General features: G+C 42.4%; 1 protein-coding gene and 1 long non-coding RNA gene across 4 annotated transcripts; both read left to right on the top strand.

Annotated features, from left to right (window-relative positions):
• On the top strand, positions 11208-15078 carry LOC110431400. 3 transcript variants are annotated; one of them, XR_002448895.1, is made up of 4 exons: positions 11208-11519; positions 11692-11958; positions 12372-13375; positions 14529-15078. It is a non-coding gene; the product is annotated as an uncharacterized LOC110431400 (long non-coding RNA). The 3 variants fall into 3 exon arrangements; XR_002448894.1 differs by having other exon boundaries at positions 11210-11519; positions 11755-11958; XR_002448896.1 differs by lacking the exons at positions 11208-11519; positions 11692-11958 and adding an exon at positions 11965-12211.
• On the top strand, positions 16154-20843 carry LOC8072911 (galactan beta-1,4-galactosyltransferase GALS1). The gene is made up of 2 exons (XM_002436930.2): positions 16154-17709; positions 19931-20843. The coding sequence occupies exons 1-2, from the start codon at positions 16487-16489 to the stop codon at positions 20274-20276; spliced, it is 1569 nt and encodes a 522-aa protein (XP_002436975.1). The 5' UTR covers positions 16154-16486; the 3' UTR covers positions 20277-20843.

Raw genomic sequence — 21219 nt, forward strand, 5'->3', positions numbered from 1 at the left:
CTATGCCCCATACCAAAAATACCACATACTTTGAGAGAAGGAATATACCATTATTGCCTTGGAAAGGATCCAGAAATACCACAAAAGAGAGATTTGAGAGAGTCATACAAGGAATCTCTGAGTTTTATTTGAAAATCTGAAAAAACTCCAGAGCTATAGCTGATCAAAGAACAAGAGACATGGTGCTTGACTAGACTGTTCTATCTTTTAACTACTCAAGACACAAGTGACGGTTGCAAGCCCCATGGTGAAAGGTAAAATGAGTAAGTTTTAAGTCTTAACAGTTTACTCTAACTCAGAGATGAGATCTTGCTTCAACGCATGTGTACTTTTAAGGCATGAAACCTCTGCAAAAACTTTTGAGTCTATCCTTGCTCAGGGACGAGCAAGAGGTAAGCTTGGGGGAGTTTGTTGATGGTCCTTAAGTACCAAATATAATCATCAAATAAATAAAGAAAAGGATCCAAATGCAACCAACACCCAGACTTAGGGTTTTTATCTGACAGAATTCCACAAGTTTTGGTGTTTGTCTATTTCTGCAGGGGTCATCAGGAAATATGTAGGAAAGGCCCACACGTCGGGTTTACATAGAGATATTGACGTGCCGCGCAATTTTCTATCATCTAGAAAAGTCCAGAAGCCACGGGAACGAACGGAAGGCCGAACGGGCCCGGGGGCAGGGCACCCGCCCTGGTACAAGCACTAATCACAGAATGGAGTACACCATTACAAAGATCTCGTCAAGTTGATCAAAATGCATATATTATTTGCTAAATTTGGAGTTCGGAATCAAGAGATATTAATAAAAGAAGGACTCCACATAAAAGAGCTGTGGGATTAATTGGGCCCAAATCAGATTTTGGTCCATTAAGACCTATGTCCATTTTAATGAGATATGGTGGAAAGTTTAGTACCACATCGCCAGCTGAACCAAAAAGGCACAAAAAGAGGAGGCTATATAAGCAAGGCCCCTGGCCCCTGGAGGAGAACACAACATTATAGAGTTAAGAGGTGCCCTCGAAGGATAACCTTTCCTCTATATAGAATTAGGGCTTAGCATCTAATGTGAGATTAGAATTAGTTCTTCTAATTTCTTCTAGATTGAGAGAGATAGAGTGGAGGTGTAGATCGGAGGAAGCCCGGCCTGTCGGTGTCTACTCCGAGGTTGTACCTGCGGGATCAAGTCTCCTAACCCGAGGCTTGCTCCTATGATTCTTCAGTATTTTGACTTCTAAATTCTAGTAAGTTCTTGTTTTATTGTTCTTTGGTTTATGAGTTTACTTTAATCTCTTCCGGTTGAGTTTAGAGTAATCATTACTAGCGTAAACGTGGTGTTTGGGCTAGGGTACTCATAGATATCTCCTGACTAGCTGGACCATGGTAGTAGCGAGGAACATGACATTTCTGAGTTACCTTTGCATCCCACATCTTGTTAGCAGGACGGGTAGGGTTTATAGGTGCGGGTCGAACATCCTTTGTGGTGTCTAGATTCCGTAAGCTTCTCTAATAGAACAGTAGATCATCCTTACCAAGGTTAGAACGAGACTACGGTTGTAGTCTTCTCTATACATCGCTCACATCAAGAAACATTCTTTGTAGCCTAAAAGGTAGTAGCAATAGATTTGGTTAGTTAGATGCACGCTTTCTCCTAGCGGTAAAAATATAAATACGATACTCTGGATAACCTCCCGGGTGAAATGCTCACCGATATCCATACGCTTGCGGATCATTTTCTGATGGCGTTACCAAATATCAACACTGGGAAGTCCTGAGATAAACTCACATTGGAGACAAAGAGAGACACATAAAGTTTAACAATTTACACAAGGAAGACATAGCTCATAAGAGATGATCCATGGAGGGTGCCACAAACACGATGCATAACTGCTAAGAAAGGAAAGCTTCCACAAGGTGATACTGTACCATCACTCTTCAAGTAAGGTAACATCTTAAGGTACTTGACTATCACTTTTATAAGTTTCTTCTTGGTTCTGGCGTTCACATGAATAAAAGAGACAAACATGTATGATTTACAACTCTAGATTAACCAACCCAATCGATTCAATATGTTTAGTCCTTCCACCTTTGTGATCCCACACTCCTAATCATATGAGCTAAAATGTTGCACACTCAATGTTTGGAAGGTATATAAAAAACACAACATAAATATAGATAGATTATCTTTCCATTAGGTTGAGCGATCTGATCTGACAAATATTTTAAATGCTACACTCATGATCTTATTATCCATAAACTTTGTCTTGCTCACTATGCTTAAGGTTAGAGAAGAACAAATACACTTTTGGTTCTGTTGGTGCTTTCCACCAACAGGGCCCATGCACTTGATCTTTGCCTTGTCTCTATGAGCAGGTACACTTCGAGCAAAACATGGAGGAGTTTTACAACTCCCACACTCCACCAAGTGAAGGACCTGGATCTACGAGCACAAACATACTGAGCAGGATGCTGCTGTGGGGGTATAAACCCCTATACCCTCATGGGCCGATATGGGCCGCACCATCAGAGGTGGCTCGGCCCACAAGATGAAGACGTGTGGCGCATGACGCTGGTCGACGTGCACCGCAAGGCTACAAGATATTGTACCAAATAGGATAGTTTACTTGTAACTCTGTCCCTTCACGATATATAAGGAGGGGCAGGGGTCTCCTAGAGGACAGTTCATACACAACACATTATTCTCTCAACACAATCCAATACAATCAGACGCAGGACGTAGGTATTACGCCCACACGACGGCCAAACCTGGATAAAAACTTTGTCCGAGTCTTGTGTCACCATCGAGTTCGTAACTTGCGCACCGTCTACTGATAAACTACTACCGTGGGTATACCCCAAGGTAGACTGCCGACTAGCTTTCGTCGACAGTGGCGCGCCAGGTAGGGGGTGTGCGTACAGCTCTCCTAGACGAACAAGATGGCCATCATCCCCGACTTCGCGGCCATAGCGGGCGGCTTCACGTTCATCGTCAGCTTCAACAGCTTCACTGCCATGACCGCAGAGGAGGCGTAGATCCGACCTGTGCCGATCACTTCTTCACCGACGTCGGTCGTGGCACCAACCACGCTGACTACGACTTCCACTACTCCAGCAACGTCTCCGACCATGCCGACAACGCGTCATCCGCTTCCCTGCTACAAAGGGAGGCAAATTGACGACACCGACGTGCTCGCGCTATCGACCAAGTTGTTTGGCCTACTTGAAGAACGGCGCTACGACAACCGCGACCACCATCATGACAACAAGTCAAAAAGCTCGAGGGCCAGACAATTTTATCACCACCGACCAGACTTTCGTCCAAAGATAAGTACAATTCTAATATTTTATTTATTTTTAGCATAATATTTTTTATTATCCTCCAAAACAACTTTTTGGTTAGCCGACTAGTTTTTTCTCCTACACGAGTTTTCCAGAGCCGGTACTGTCTCCGACTCCTCCCTACACGTGCAGGAGATCTGCTCTTTGCGTTCCGGGTGGTCGGCAGTAGCTCTCTGGCGAGGCTGGCAATCCCACGCGTGTCTAGGTTTCGCACCTCATGCTGATTATTGGCTAAACCAGAGCTGGTACAAGCTCTAGGATGAATTAACTACTCGTGCTAATTTTATAACAAAAAATCTAAAACTTATCTGAGTACTGATTTTTTATCTAAAGTTTATTTATACATCATGTACTACCTATTCTCTATATTTATTTTTCAGGAGTTTGGCCCAGTCGACAAGCTACGCTCGGGGACTCGTCGACTATTCCCTACGCTATGCTCGGGGACTGCTCCGACCACCGAGCACGTTTACGTTCCCAACCGCGCTCAGGGACTTGTCGACTACTCTCTAGGCTGTGCTTGAAGACTGTGCCGACCACCGAGCACGTTTACGTTCCCAACCACGCTCGGGGACTTGTCCACCAGTCCCTACGCCGTGCTCGGGGACTGTACCTACCACCGAGCACGTCTACTTTCTCAACCGTGCTCGAGGACTCGTCAATCACTCCCTTCACTGTGCTCGGGGCTTACTTCGATCACTCTCCAACCACAGCTTGGGGACTGTTCTTCTCAGTTACATATGAATTGGACTCATATACAACTGAGGGGTAATTTTATTTTTTAGACCTTGCTATAAGGCTCATACTTCGCCTTCCAGCAAGCTCGGGGACTACATCGGTACGATGCATCTGGCGATGCATCTCAGTTTTAGAATATCTATGAAGACTTTTTTGATCCTAGCACCACGTGCCTACGTCACCTACTACCAGGCTCGGGGACTAAGTGGGCACACTTCACCTTGCGGTGAACATGCTTGCCTTTTGAAAGTCTGTACTTTTCAGAAAAGTAAAGTTGGCACACTTCACCAGAAAAGAAATCTTTTTTGATTAAGAGCACCATGCATTCTTCGAACAACCTACTTCTTCAATGTCAATGTTGATCAACTGTCTTTTGAGTTGGTTAAATACAGTTGCAACTGTTTGGGCGACTTTCCTGCTTATTGAAGACGTCAAGCCTCACTGGTCGAAGAAGCTCAAGACGGCGTGTTACATCACAATACATGGTGCTCGGGGACTAGCTGTGGGGGTATAAACCCCTATACCCTCATGGGCCGATATGGGCCGCACCATCAGAGGTGGCTCGGTCCACAAGATGAAGACGTGCGGCGCATGACGCTGGTCGACGTGTACCGCAAGGCTACAAGATATTGTACCAAATAGGATAGTTTACTTGTAACTCTGTCCCTTCACGATATATAAGGAGGGGCAGGGGTCCCCTAGAGGACAGGTCATACATAACATATTATTCTCTCAACACAATCCAATACAATCAGACGCAGGACATAGGTATTACGCCCACACGGCGGCCGAACCTGGATAAAAACCTTGTCCAAGTCTTGTGTCACCATCGAGTTCGTAGCTTGCGCACCGTCTATCGATAAACTACTACCGTGGGTATACCCCAAGGTAGACTGCCGACTAGCTTCCGTCGACAGCTGCCAACGTCGCACTTCGAACTGTTGGGTAAACGAAGAACATGGGTGACACCGTATCAAGAGGTGCAGACGTCAAGGTCCACGCCTGAATCAAATGACGCACCTAAAGAATGAACACGGTGAGAAGTATTGTTCAGAAGACTTAAAACATTGAACCCTTGCCGAAAGGTAAAATCGGTAGTTATCCATATTTATTCTTTCTGCATTCCCTTTTTCCTTAAATTATTTGCTTTCATTAAATGACTTGTTAGTTAATCATGCTATCTTGAAAAGAAAGTAAAAATGTTAAAAATCGTAAGCCCCATGTGAGTATGCTCGTGGCATAAAACCCATAAGTACATTCACTATGGTGGCGTAAAAATAAAATAAATATATTCCTGTCCTACAAAAATTAAAATATAAAAATAGATTGTGATCCTACTAAAGAGAGTAACATTTATAGAGGAAGCTCAATATGATTACGGCTAAGAGATTTTATGCTAACACTTAACCAGTTCCACAAAGCTTTGTTGTCTATTTGAGCTCCACAGAATTCAAGAATCCAAGAAGACTAGCAGACGGAGGACATCCTAATCGCTGTCAGGGTGCTGCCGACATTTAAATACACCTTCGCCACCTGCTAGCTACATCAGAAGAAATTACGTCAAAATCCAGCTTGGGGGAGAGCACCCCCATTTATCCAGCTAAGTGTTCTACTCACTTTATACTTTACTCAAATAATAAAAAGATGCATAATCATAAAAACCCAAATAAAGATTTTATGCTTATATATATCTTTGCTTAGTTTTCTGAATAAATAAATAAATAAAGTTTGCTATAAACCCTCATGATAAGCTCTCACATGGAAATGATGAATAGTTACTCTGCCATGACTAGTTCTCAAAATTAAAAATCTCTCTCAAGTTTAGGCATGACTGTTATTAATTAAGTTTTGCTCAACTTGTGGGAAGAGTACTTGATCTAAAGTCTAAGTCGTTAACGGATACGATATGGGAAGGTTAAGATGTTGTTTATCTGTTCCTAGAGATGCTAGAATTCTGGAGAATTTTATCTTTGAAAATCTTTAAAATAACACATGATGAGTTCCTGTATAATGAGAGTTTAAATTCCTACCACAGCCATATATACATGCTTGCTAGACTTTGAGCCACACATTTACTTTTTACTGCTTATGAGCATTGAGTGAGGTCAAGCTGTGTAGACCCTTAGGAGCTTGTCATGTGGTTAAAATCAAGATTTACTTGCACGTTCACTCACACATCCTGCTTCTACTCCGGAAGTACGCATCCACATACATCCACTCATTTCCATATCCAGATTCACCCAAAATTATTCTACTCCTATCTAGGAGAGAATAGCCAAAAACATTATCCTATCCCTGTTATTCCCCGTGAAATAAATGCTCGAGATGTTTTGGTTACTACCACTTGCTACATTATTCCACGAGGGTGAGTGCTCTAAAAAAAGTGAATACAAGGAAATAAAAAGGGGCAAGTGCCCAAAACCTCAGAAAAAAAGAGAAGAAAAAGTGAGACGAGAGGTAAAAATGGACAAGTGTCCGACAGTAGAATTAGGGGTACAAGATACCCACCTGAGAGAAAAGAAAAATAAAATATAGAGCATATCATTCCCCTCAAAAGCCTCAAGTGCAAGGAAGGTATTACCCACTCAAAAGAGCAAAAGTAGAATTAGACTTTCACCATTATTTTCACCATTATCACCATTCCTTCGCCACACATGCACATCTTGATTTGACTCATTGACTTGTTCTTCTGGATCCATGGTTTGACTATGCAATAAATGTCTTGTAAGTATGTATTAGCTGTCTCCCACCTATGAGCTCCAGATATCAAAACCTTATTAGAGTAGGGTGAGAGAGAAGACAATGCCACTATGCCTCATACCAAAAATACCATATACTTTGAAGGCATACACCATTACTGCCTTGGTAAGGATCCAGAAATACCATAAAAGAGAGACTAGAGAGAGTCATATAAGGAATCTCTGAGTTTTATTGGAAAATCTACAAAAACTCCAGAGCTATAGTTAATCGAAGAACAAGAGATATGGTGCTTGACTAGACCGTTCTATCTTTTAATTGCTCAAGACGCAAGTGACGGTTGCAAGCCCCATGGTGAAAGGTAAAATGAGTAAGTTTTAAGTCGTAACAGTTTACTCTAACTCAGAGATGAGATCTTGCTTGAACGCATGTGTACTTTTAAGGCATGAAACCACTGCAGAAACTCTTGAGTCTATCCTTGCTCAGGGACGAGCAAGAGGTAAGCTTGGGGGAGCTTGTTGACGGTTCTTAATGCTCACATTTAACCGTCAACTAATCATGGAAAAGGACCTATATGCAACCAACATCCAAAATTAGGGTTTCATCTGACAGAATTCCATGAGTTTTGGTGTTTGTCTATTTCTGCAAGGGGTTATCATGAAACATGGAGGAAAGGCCCACACGTCGGGTTTACATAGAGATATTAACGTGTGCGCCAATTTTCTATCATCTAGAAGACTCCAGAAGCCACGGAAAGGAATGGGAGGCCGAGCGGGCCCGGGCGCTGGGCGCCCGCCCTCCCCCCTTGGGCGCCCGCCCTGCCCTGGTGACCAATCAGGGCAGGTCTCGCGGATCGTGCTCCACCGCCTCTAATCTTCAAGAATAACCGTGCGATTAAGGTCGGTTTGATCCGACGGTCCATATTCATTTGGAGGGGCTATATAAGCAGGCCCCCTGGCCCCTGGAGGCATACCTCTTCTAGAGAATCAAAGCTAGGGTTTCAATTATTCATCCAAGTAGAGAGGATCCCTCTAGTTCATCTAGTTCTAGTTCATCTAGTTCTAGTTCTAGTTAGTTCTAGTTGTAATCTAGAAAATAGGGAGAGAGAAGAGGAGAGCGGAGGAGGAGCCGGATCTGTCGGATCTTCCTCAACATTGTACTTTTGAAGCAACTGGTTCGTTCTTCATCGTTCTCCAAGTTCTTTAATTCATAATTCCTGAGTTCTTTAATTACTTTTATTTACATTCAAGTTATTTATTGGATTCCCGCTTGCATCAAGTGCTCTAGTCTTTGAAATGCTAGAATAGTAATTAATTGATTAGACGTGGTGTTTAGTCTTGCAATTACCTGGAATTACACCCAATCCTGTAGATTGTTATGGTAGCCCTAGGGTAGTGACAGCCCTATCGGTCGACGTATTCCACCTCATTCGGATCGGTGTTTGTAGGACCGTAGTCAGAGCTTCCTAGCCCCCTTCTCATCTCTTTATGTAGTTAGTGTTCTGATGTCCCAAAATAAATAATCTTTGAAGTAATTCTTTATTGTTAGATCAACTAGAGAACTCTTAGGAAACTTTCTCTCTTCCCACCAAAAATAATTATATAGTTATCCTTGGGCGATCCTGAATCTTAATTAGTACACTCACGTTCCCTGTGGAAAATCGATAATCTAGAATACTCCCGGGTGAAAGCTACATCGGTATCCGTACGCTTGCCGATTTTTCTGTTTGCGTTTAAAATACCCAACAGCTGCCTCGGACCTTGTCGTGCCTGACGGGCGCCGCCTTCTGCTTGTTCTCCTCGCCCGTCGGCAGCGACGACACCGAGGCTGACATGGTGTCCTTCTGCCGAACCAAACAACAACGAGCATGGCCGCACACCGAGGCGAGTGGAGCAGGGGGAGCTAGAGAGCCTAGAAGAGGAGGAAGCACAAGTGGAGAGAGGTAGGAGGCAGATGGGTTGGGTCGAGGTCGATTGGTTGAATTTTCTGAACTGTGCCCCTATGCGTGTGACGGGAGGTGCAGAGCCGCCGAGCAGCGAGGCGATGTGGGGGAGTCATGGTTCGACCCTCGGGTTGATAGGGTCATGAACCCTTGGTCCCTCTTTGTTCTAGGTCGACTCGATTCGATCCACCACCTCGGAAAGAGGGGATCGGTTCAGAACAAAAGAGGGTCGAACCGCACCGTTCACAATTTTATCCTTGTCTAACCTGGCACAAGCAATGAGATGTTTGCCAGGCTAAGAGAACCAACTTGGCTCACCTGAACCATCAAAAAAAGCTTGTTTGCACGGAAATCAAGGTTAACTAGCTATACATCCAAACACTCCAAGATACGCTCATTCTGATTCCTAGCTTAGGTACTACACACTGTTGGTCAAAGAATCTGAGTGTCATTTTTTTAAAAAAATTTGTGACTAGAGTTCGAGCATCCTCGGGTGTAAACAGAGGCTTAATCATTTCATCTCTATGCAGACGGTGTAATTAGAGATGATGTGCATAAGATTGTTGCAGAAAGGTAGAACCTTTCGATCATTTCCTCTCTTTGTTTTTTCATTCATATTTATATTCAACTTTAAAATTTAAAGTCGTTCTATTGCCATATATAACAATAATGCTATAAAACGTCTATAGCAACCCACCAGATATCATCAACTTCCTCCATTCAAAATTATAGAGCGCTTTGATATCTTTTAGATTTATAGCTTTTACTGTACTCTTAAGCTCCATTTAGATCCTAGGAATTAAATTCAATCTAATAATTATAACTTAAGCATAGATTAATTTAACTAATATGGTTGTATATGAAATATATTTGTATACTATTGTTAGCAGCACAAGGGAGATACTTATATATGTTGCATTTCCACTATAGAGAAGCGAGTTGAAGAGAGTTTTATAAGTTGTGTAGAGTGGAAACGTAGCATGATGATCTATATAATCCATTTCATTCTCTTACTCTATAAATTTAAAATAAGTTTATACGTGAATTTCAAAAAGTTGTGGGATGTCAAATTCCAAACCAAGTAGCCTAAACTATTAAGTAGATCTCAATTTCTTCAAAATAAAAGGATCCAAACAACCTTTAGATATAATGTATGTTTAAATATATTATAAAATAATATACTTAAAAAAGTCAAAACAGTCTTTAAATCATGGGCCGCCACCTAGGATCTCACTAAAAAACGCCCCTACCCCTCTTCTTCCTCTCTGCTGTGGAGGTAAGAAGGAGAGGAGACTTATCTATTTTTCATGGTTTTAATATCTAGTTTGTTTAGGATTTACCCCAGACAAATTTACCAAAGAAATTATATGATTTTCGGTCAGCATCTTAGTACCCATGATGACTTTGGTGGTTGCTAGGATGAGATTGTCGTTGTAGGTGTCGATTTTATGTGCAGATGACTAATTTGCTGCCATTGTTTGCATGGGGAGGAGCACCCCTGGACACTCCCAATAATGACAACTTCTTCGCGCCATCAATCTTGTCGCCAATGGTCGTGGAGAGGAAATCAAGGATTAGAGGTAATGAATCTGCATGTATCCAATGAAATTGTTGATATTCTTTCATCGATTAAGATATATTTTGGACTGGTCCAAAATGTTGAATCTTATGGTATGTCTAATATTTTGAGGTTGATCGTTGAATCTAGTATAAAAACTGTACTTTGACTTCGGTATTGAACAAGACTATGTTTATCTAAAACATCAGTATCGAAAAAAACCATCAAAAAAAGACGATTAAGAATCTAGATAGGCATTATATCTTATTTATTATGGTTTTATATGTAATTTTCTGAATGTACCGTGTGGAGTTTTAATATAATTCTCCCTTTTTTAGAAAAGAAAGATGGTCTTTCAGGCCTTGTTTAGTTCATCCAAAAACCAAAATTTTTTCAAGATTTTTCGTCACATTAAATTTTGTAGCACATACATGGAGCATTAAATATAGATAAAAACAAAAACTAATTGCTAGTTTATGATTAGTTTGCCTGTAAATCGTGAGATGAATCTTTTGAGCTTATTTACTTCATGATTAGACAATATTTATCAAATAAAAATAAAATTGCTATAGCAATTCAAAACAAAAAATTTTAGGAGCTGAACAAGGCCTGAAAAGAGGAGAGAGGGAGAGCTCTTTCATCTGTCAACACGAACGCAAAACGCTGGCAAGTTCAGATTGGTGGCTGCCATCGAGCCAATCTTATCAGCTTAGAGCATGTCCAAAATATTAGTTAAAATTATATTCTAAAGTATAATATTTAATCATTGTGTAAAATAAAAAACTCACTCAAAGCATAGAGTTCTACAACAGTTTTTATATATGATAGCTACTGAAGACGATATTCTCCTACAACTAAAAAGACTAAAGAGTGGACAATTTTTTGGTGCAACAATTTCCTTCGTCCGTCCGTCTGCCCATCCATGCGAAAAAAACTCCACATCCCCCTCACCCCCGACGCTCCCTCCCGTGCTTGACTCCCCCACTCACCCGACACCACTTCTCCCACGCAGCGACTCCTCCTCCTCGATCTCTCCCTCGCGGTCAGCCCACCAGGCGAGGGCGCCGGCCAAGGACGCGGGGCTGCCCCACCAAGCGAGGGCGCCGGCCAAGGACACGAGGCCGCCCACCGCCGGCCACCAGGGCGCAGGGCTCCGCACGCACTCTCTCGTGATGCCAGGTGCCTAGGTTTTCGTCGGCCCTTGGCCATGTCTTCGCTGGACCCTTCGCCGGCGACGAGCACCAATAGGTACGCCCACCCCTTCCCTGCTCTCCCTTCTGTGCGAAGTCGAGGACCCAAACCCTAACTTCAGGTATTTGGTGTACTCAGATCTGATCTAAAATCAAGCCTACCAAATTTTGTTAAGCATATTCCCATAGATGTTGTCATGTTATTAAATAAATTTATTTTTGCTTCATAGAATGCACAGGTGACGCAACAACACTCTGCTGACTAGCTGTTTGTTAATTTGGTTTTGAGAAAGATAAACTGGCAGCAGTGATGATATGTTCCATGGGAATATTTGCTGGGAGGCCACACGACACCATGCGGCCACGACGAGCACCCCCGCAGCACGCGGCGCAGTCGCACAGCCATCCTTGCCGCTTGCCGGTCGTCCCATGTCACCGTCGATCCGTCGTCCTCCGCACCTCATGGAGCTGTGGGTGGTGCTGGGATGCCTAGCCCGGTACGTTTTCTGGGCATAAGAACCTTTGGTGTTTAAATTCAATCGGCATTTGTGCTCCCTACTAGCAGAATTTCTGATTCTTTTACATACTCCACATCGATGTTTGATGAAATGGGCAAAAGTATGTATTCTTTTGCTTATAGCTAGCTGATGATCCTAAGAACAAAGGCAAACACTCCTGGTGGACATCCAATTCTAGAATAAGGCGCTGCAGAATATTTGATTAATTAGTTCTATTTTCAGCTGCACCTTAGTAAGCAAAAGCTTCCCTCTTTGGTTGGATCCTTCAAATAATGCAATTCCCTTTGCATATATTATTTCAAATTTTCGGCTAAACATTAGGCTAATTACGTTGTCTTTACAATCTGAATACACATGGTTCTTTTCCTTATGTGCGATATCTGAATACACAGGGTCATGGTGTTCCTGAAGGGTGCTGGAAACATGAATGATATTGTCTTTGATGGCTCCTTCATGCTTCTGGTGACATAACAGAGTGAGCTTATGAAAATTTAGGACCACCATCCCCAAATGTTTTTCTTATATATCAATTGAAAAGGAAATTTGGATCATTGATAAATGGATGTAGCTTAGTGTTTTTGACACAGGTAAATGATGACAATAGATAGACTTCAGGTTTTATTCAAATTGTTGTGATGGTAGTTTTTTTCTTGCTAAATTGAATGGTTTGGTTGTGCAAAATAAGGATCTGCAGATATCTATATGTATCTAGCTCCCTTTTCAATCAAATTTTGTGGACTCTAGAGAATCTGTAGTTGCTTGTATTGTGACTCTACTCTACCCTTTAAGACTTTATGTAAAAATATCAGCTATTTTATTTTTTAGTACCAGGTAGAATGAATATGAGACCTATATGTAGAAAAAATTCCTTGCTAAATCGAATGGTTTTTTTTGTGCAAAATAAGCATATGCAGAGATCTATATATATTTGGTTCAGTTGGAGAGGGTGTATATTAATTTCCTCACTGACAGATTTAAGCTTCTTAACATACTGAGAGTAATACAAATGTACTAACCATCAGATTCACTAATATGTATCTAACTCCCTGTTCATTAGCTTTTATTTGTCTGCCTGTACTATAAGTGTCAGTTGAGGTTTTGCTGTCCTTAAAACTGCCATATTATCAGTAAGATCCAGTCCAGTTTTTTATTTTATTAAAAAGTGTTATAAAATCTAATATCAGATCTTCTTTTGGAGCAACAACGAAAGCCCGTCAATATCAGATCTTCTTTTGGAGCACTGCAAAGACTTTATTAGGAAGTGATCCATCACATGGTCCAACCTCAGTTGAGCTTTTGCAACACCTGTTGGTACAAAATGGAGTTTCCTTTGATAAATATGTAGCTCCTTATCCTTTGGAACATATGGCTGACATCCTGAAGACCAAAGCCCAAGGTACCACCTGAATACTACTATTCTCATTTGATTCTTCAGCTCAAAACTGCATATCTTCTCTCAAACTAAACTTATGTATTGTGTGGTGAAATATATTATATACTCAATTCATTCAACTTTATTTATGACCATATACCACTGATTTTGGCCTGCAAGTTTTTTTTCTACTGTCATTGGCCATATGATATTGCTTTTGTTATTCTTTTTTAGTTGGTATCCTGGTCAAGATTGGTCTATTAATTGCTACTATTGCTACCTTTGTTGTGAACCTGATTTGTCATGCGTATCTTGTTTGGATGCATCATGTTGCAGAATGCTGTTCACAAAACAACTTTCAACTTTTTAGAAATTTAGGGCTTTGCCAAATCTTTTTCTTTATGAACTGATCAGCAGCATATAATCGTTTTAGGAAATTCAATGAATTTATTATTAGCTTTGTCTGTATTTTCTGCCAAAATTTAGCGTTTCACTCAGTGAATTCAGTGTTCCCCCAAATTTAGTTAGCTTTCAGTGAATGTAGTGTTTCTCCATAATTCTATGTTTTCCTCTAAATGCAGTGAATTCACCAAACAGTCCATCAGGCATCAACAAATATAGATACCTTATTTTAATTTATTAGTTTAGCCTATATTTGGGGCTCCAGGGCCGATTTAAGGATGGATGCCACTACGCAGACAGCCTTCCCAGTTACTAAAGCTTTGGACAGGCCCTGTTTAGTTCCCCATCCAAAAATTTTTCATCCATCTCATCGAATCTTTGGACACATGCATGGAATATTAAATGTAGATAAAAAAATAAACTAATTACACAGTTTAGTTGAGAATCGCGAGACGAATCTTTTAAGCCTAGTTACTCCATGATTAGCCTTAAGTGCTACAGTAACCCACATATGCTAATGACAGATTAATTATGCTTAATAAATTTGTCTTGCAGTTTCCTGACGAGCTATGTAATTTGTTTTTTTATTAGTTTCTAAAAACCCCTCCCGACATCTTTCCGACATATCCGATGTAACACGCAAAAAATTTTCGTTCCCAATCTAAACAGGCCCTGAATACAGTGAAGATTGTTTTCAATGGATGTGTCCAATTTTTAATAAGAAATAAATGATTTGATTTTTATTTTTTGTTGGTGGAATTTTGAGCTGCAACAGATGAAGAAGCATTTGCATCTGAAAGCTCTGTTTGATAGCTTGAATTGACGCAAAAAAGCAAGAAAGAGCTAAAAGGATGGAAGAAAAGGAAGTCTATGTGCAACTGTATGAAGCAGTAGAGGCGTTTTTCCACATGGCAAATTCGATGCTGGATGAACCGGGCCTCGAGATCAAGCGCTCAAGGGCAGTCGAGCAGCTGTCTGCAAGTTTCCTACCTACTGCAAGGGCATTCCTGCAGAGTTTGGTTGTCTGGTGGCTGTGCCAACTGCAAGCGAATGTAGCAACTCCTTGAGTTGCATTCCTCGCATGTATTCTCTCCTGTGATTCAGTAAGAGTTAGAGCTTTGTTAGGCCTCAAAATTATTCACAGTTTAGAGCGTAGTCAACACCAAAACTATTGCTGTAGCTACTCTTGCTTCTTGGCCAACGCAAAGTTTTTTGTGACTTTACATTCTGATACGATGATGAGCAAAGTTTTTGTGACTTCACATTATGATAATAATCATAAGATGGTCAAAAATATAAGTCTAAGGACTGAGGATTTATTATTATTATTATTGTTATTATTATTAAAAGCCTTTTCTTTCTTGAGAGATATTGGAGGTTCCATCTCTTGCTAATGTGCCCTTTGCATGCTGCTACAACCTCCTTTGCGCATGCCCAATCCGTGTCATGTCGTGGACAGAGCCACCTCAACTGACCACCGCACGGCCCATCCTGAGGTTGAGGGTCTCTATGCTGCGTAGCTTCCCGTGTGGCATGTTTGTTAGATCGACTCCTTTATAGATGAATAGCTGATGGCGGCAATAGTGAACTAATCATGTTCAAAGAATTGTTCCCGTTGTGTTACAACGGATACTTACCTTACTCTATAGTATATGTCTGTATGAAATAGGTCTAAAGTCACATATTTATACGGTGTATATGTGTATAGCATACTTTGTTTTAAGAGTTTGTGGGAGATTTTTTTTCAAGACATGCAGTATTACCCATGTGATAGTCATTAATATTTATATATATACTCGAACCTGTGTACAGGATGGTGAACTTACTCATGGATTTATTGGCGCACGAAAGAAATGGATACCTGAGCTTTCTTTCTACCGATATAAAATATTATCTTCACCGCATTACGAAAAGGTCTATAAGTAGAGTTTATGAACCTGCAACACCACGCTCTCCGTGATTATGTTAATTTCAGAAACTTTGTTTTTTTTATTAAATGTCATTTTAACATTGGTATTTAATTTTTATATAGTATTGTCATCTTATTGTGTGGTCTATGTGTCTTTTTACAAATTGTTAGCTATCCCGTAGCAACGCACGGGCACGCTACCTAGTCTATATATGATAAGCGAAAGTTTAGGAATAACAAACTTATTATTTTAGCAAACCAGATAGTACACCTGTTGAACTTTAATTTTTATTTTAAAATATAAAAATAGCTTAGAATTAGATAATATGAATAGCATATTTGTTGGAGTTGCTCTTAGCCATAAAATAGTATTTTTCTATAATATAATAAATCAACACCAGCGTAAAAAAAAACAGCCGAACTACCGAGCTGTTCGGCTCAGAACCCGAAGGCCCACCATGCCACGGCCCATACAGGATAGAGAGGACACCACTCGTTCGCCAGTTACTCGCACACAGACTGACAGCCTCACTCACCACCTTCCGTCATCCTCTCCTCGTCGTCTTCAATCCATCCCCAATTCGTGCTGCGTTCTTCCATCTCCCAAATTGATCTCCTTCCCCATTTGGCCTTCCTTTCCCGGTGGGGAAACAGCTGTACCTAGGCAGCGAGCCACTCCTGCTCTCCGGCAAACGCGGAGAAAGTGGGCGGGCAAGGTGTCCGCGACGCCGGCACCTCGTCTTGCTCCGCTCCGTGCGGTTCACCTTCTCCCAGCAGCGAGGAGCGGCGCAGACCGAGAGGCCAAGAACCGGATCCGTGGGTCCATGAAGCCCGACGCGAGGAAAGATGCCGGCGGTGGCGTGGCCGCATTAGGCGTCTCCTGCTTCGACATCAAGTCCTTCGTCGCCTCCCTCGCGCTGCTCACGCTCGTCATGGCGCTCTGGCAGCTCCACCCTTACCAGCCGCTCCTCTCCGCCTCCCGCCCGTCTACCACCTGCCCCCTGCTCCCCCGCCCGCCCATCTCAGCTTCCTCCCGCGCCGCTGCCACCGTCGCCCCATTTCCTTCCGGCAACTCCAGTGCCAACGCTGCAAGCACCAAGGCGGCCTCTTCGGCTGTTCCCGCCGTCACGACGACGAAGCCGGCTGCGTCCGTGGTGCCAGCCGCCCGGCCGCGGGATCCCAACAAGCGGGAGTTCCGTTCGTACGGCAGCGCGGCGGCTCTGTTCGTCCAGATGGGCGCGTACCGGGGCGGCCCGCGTACGTTCGCCGTCATTGGGCTAGCCTCCAAGCCGGCACACGTCTATGGCACCCCCTACTTCAAGTGCGAGTGGGTACCCAACCAGGATCCATCGTCGCCGGCGCCGCCGCGGGCCGTCCGTACCAAGGCCTACAAGATGCTGCCGGACTGGGGCTACGGCCGCATCTACACCGTCGTCGTCGTTAACTGCACGTTCCCCACCAACCCCAACGCCGACAACCGCGGCGGGAAGCTCCTCATCCACGCATACTACTCCACCGCCTCCCGCCGGTACGAGCGCTTCGTTGCGCTCGAGGAGACGCGGGGTTCCTACGACGAGTCCCGGTTCCGGCCGCCCTTCCCCTACGAGTACCTGTACTGCGGCTCTTCGCTCTACGGGAATCTCAGCGCAGCTCGCATGAGGGAGTGGCTAGCCTACCACGCGCATTTCTTCGGACCCGCCTCGCACTTCGTGCTTCACGACGCCGGTGGTGTCAGCCCGGAGGTCAGGGCGGTGCTGGATCCGTGGGTCCGGGCGGGCCGGGTCACCGTCCAGGACATCCGGGCGCAGGCGGAGTACGACGGCTACTACTACAACCAGTTCTTGGTGGTGAACGATTGCCTCCACCGCTACCGGCACGCCGCGAATTGGACCTTCTTCTTCGATGTGGATGAGTACATCTACCTCCCGGACGGCCGGACGCTGCAGGAGGTGCTGGGGCAGCTGGAGGCCTACACGCAGTTCACCATCGAGCAGAACCCCATGTCAAGCAAACTCTGCGTGGAGGATCCAACCATGGAATACTCAAGGTGTGCTATCCTCACCTTTTCCTTTCCTAATGTTGATTGTTCCTTCAATTGTTTATGCCATCACTGTTTCTGTCGGAATCTTTCCTAGATTCACGTAATAATATATAATACAGTACTAATCTTTGTTACAACTAGTGTAGGAGTATTTCAGAAGAGTGCAAAGGCATCTCCAGTCATTGTCATTTTGTTACTTGCTGGAGCCACTTGCTTCAATTTGTTACTGACATGAGTCAACATCTAATAGAATTTGTTTATGCTTTGGGTTGATTGGGCAGTGTGACTATTTCATTTCCCCATAAGGTTCCGGGCTGTTTTACCTGGCCCATTCAAAAGAATGTTTGTTATGTTCCTTGAATTAAACTTATATGCATATGGCTAGTAAAAGATTCCTCTCTAGCATTCTGCCATGGAACTAAGTGGTTCATTTTATTTTTTTAAGTACCCATATGTTCCAGCAATGGTATCAGAAATTTCTAGATACAGGTCAGACTATTGTAATCATTATTACAAAATACACCATTTTTTTAGATTTTTCATCTAGTTGGGATATTGTTTACTGAGCTGCAGAAAAATCTACAATTGTGACAATTGATGAATTGTTGGAAACCAAATCACTGTATTCATCTATTTGTTGGAATAGGTTCAGTCAATAGCTCTCTTTGCTCTTTCTGGCTTGAGCACACAACTGACAAGTATATGAGACATAGCACAAAGTAGCTAGCAACTTTCTGCTATATTGATCCTATAACTTCACACTACAAGCTTACACTCATGTTCACAACCAAGAACTACATGGTTTCAAAGGCAAGAAGGCGGGCTAGGTACACCTTACGGCCTAAGCGACAAGGCGTAACTAGACCCCCAAGGCTAGCTGGGTCCACCTGGATGCCTAGGTGACGCCTTTGAAGCAGAGACGCTACTATTAACTTGATCCTCACAACCAAGCACTGCCACTAACCCTTACACACCATACACAAGCTTCTTCATTTTCTATATCGCATAGCTCCAACTTTGATTCCCCCTTTTGTAGTCCCATTATCCCGTTAATCAGCTTGGTATGGTAACCATGATGCTACAATAACTGACCGAAACAGCACACCTCACCATCTGCTGTACTACTTTTACAGGCCATCTTCATGACAAACTTTGCTGCTAAATGCTAGCTAACTATTAGCTCATGCAAGAAGCCAATTTTCTCTTGGACATGAACAACTTGTATTAAAAATTTGTTTCATAGTGTGTTCCCTTTGTGGTTACTATAAATTTTGATTTTGCAGCTCTTCTCTGTCCTCTGTTGAAGTCCTGTTTAAAACAAAAATTGATTTTGGTCATCGACGATGTGAAATTATTTGGTTTAGCATTGTGAGCAATGCTTCTTCACGTCCTTAATATGAGTTTGTTTCAGCACTTTATTTGTTTTCTCATAATAACTCAAGTTCTAGTTTGCGTACTAGATATTGTATGAAATGCTCTTGCACATGTTTGAAAAATCTAATTATATGCGTAAAATGTGCTGTGTAAAATAGGCAATGGCAGAACCACTGTGGTATTGGTATGTGGGGATCTTGTACTTAGATGCTAATGTTTCTGTGTCCAATTAGTTTTATTTTTGTTGTTCTTACTTAATCTTTATAAATAGCTAGGGCTAGCAGGATTGTGTGTTGACCGTTTTGAGATCAGTTATAATTGGAGAAATGTAATAATATCCCTTGAATCTAGCTGAGTAACAGATAACTAGTCAAATTGAAGAGAATACCAATCTCCCTGCTAACCTAGTCTTACTGCAGTTGTTATTAGTTCTATAAGCCCAGTTATTTATCCTTTACTTTTCATATCTTCCTTCGTGATTTCGAACTGTGCTGTTATTTGAGTCTGTTTGTGGTTCATGTGCTTGCAAGTATAGTTATCTAGAAGGTTGTTTGCTGATTCTGGAGTGGTTTTTGCTGTTACAGATCATAAAGGGATGCTCACAATTAACTTGTGCTCCCAAAAATAGAAATAAATGATTAGTTTCAGAAAGCACCTCAAGCCAAACAGAGACTTAAGGTTGGCAGTTGATACACTGTAATGCCAGCTCTTTTGCTACTTTGCATTTTATTGGCAAATCTTGAGAGAGCGCATATTGCCTTTTATTTGCTATACATGAAATATTGTTGTGCTGACTGTTTTACTACAAAGGTACCACTATTTTTTGATGTCATTTGATGTCATGATTATTCAGGAAATGGGGTTTTGAGAAACTCGTCTTCCGTAATTCGATCACTGGAGTCAGGCGAGATCGCAAATATGCAATCCAAGCTCGGAACGCATACTCCACAGGTGTACACATGTCCCAAAATGTCATCGGTAGGACAACCCACAAGACGGAAAGCTTGATCCGATACTACCATTATCACAACTCGATCAACGTCATGGGGGAACCCTGCAGAGAATTTGTACCGACACCCACTAATGGAAGCAAGGTAATGTTTGAGGGGATACCATATGTCTATGATGACAACATGAAGCGCATCACAGGGGAGATCAAACGCTTCGAGGAGGAGACACTTGGAACCATCCGTAGATAGGATTGGTGCAGAAGCATAGCTGGTACATATACAGTATATTTCGGATACCTTGAACCCATGCCCATCCATTCCCCGTCACTCTCAACTTGTGCACTTCGTGCCGCCATTCCAACAAGCAGAAGGAAAGAATCTATCTCGGGTTGAATTAGTGTAAAGTTTCAGTTTCCCTTGGCATTCTCCAGTCTGTGGAGGGCCATGCTTTGATGCGCGTTTTCCCTTTTGTCTCTTTGATGGTGTCTGTATCTCATTATAGATTTGTCTAGACTGACTGTTGGGCTTTATTAGATTTTTCTGAAGTCTTATAGGGCGCAGTGTAAAGTGTCCGAATATTTGACTTAACCTCACTCTGGAGTTTGGATCTGAATGAAACTTTGTTCCTGCAAAAATTGCAGCGCCAGTTCCCATGGCTTTTGTAAGGCTTTGGTAGTGGAGCATGAGGTTTCTTACAATACAATGGATCTTCTGTTATGTACACCTATCAGAATAGAGGACAACTCAGCTATGGTGAAGCAGGTTTTTAACTCATGGTTAAGCAGTTTTTAACATGTACACTTTGTTAGATATTAATATTTCCATCTTTGCATTTCTCAATGGATGTGCTTGGGACTTCTTTATTATATTTCCATCTCTCTGCTCTAGCCGCTCGCCTCGGGCTGTGATAGCAGCTGAAAATTTTGTAATCTTGGAATGTCCCAAGGGCAAACGCCTTAATGACATGGCAAAACAGGCCTCTGGCGGCATTTTGCTTTCAGCAAAGGACAAAATCTTCAAGTTAGGATCTGTCTTACAAACCCTGGTGGATGGAAATTCCTGGTCGTTGACGGGGTATGGCCCACGATAGGACGAGTTTCCTCACGGAACTATATAGAGTAAGTATTAACTTACAGCCAGCAAGTGGGTTGTATTATTAAACTTGCTCAAACCAGTAAACAATGAATGGATC

The sequence above is a fragment of the Sorghum bicolor genome, chromosome 10, assembly GCF_000003195.3.
Source record: "Sorghum bicolor cultivar BTx623 chromosome 10, Sorghum_bicolor_NCBIv3, whole genome shotgun sequence".
NCBI lineage: Eukaryota > Viridiplantae > Streptophyta > Magnoliopsida > Poales > Poaceae > Sorghum > Sorghum bicolor.

Coding starts and splice junctions, on each gene's coding strand:
- LOC8072911 (XM_002436930.2), top strand. CDS start 16,487: ATGAAGCCCGACGCGAGGAAAGATGCCGGCGGTGGCGTGGCCGCATTA. Junction 17,710..19,930: donor CCAACCATGGAATACTCAAG/GTGTGCTATCCT, acceptor ATGATTATTCAG/GAAATGGGGTTTTGAGAAAC.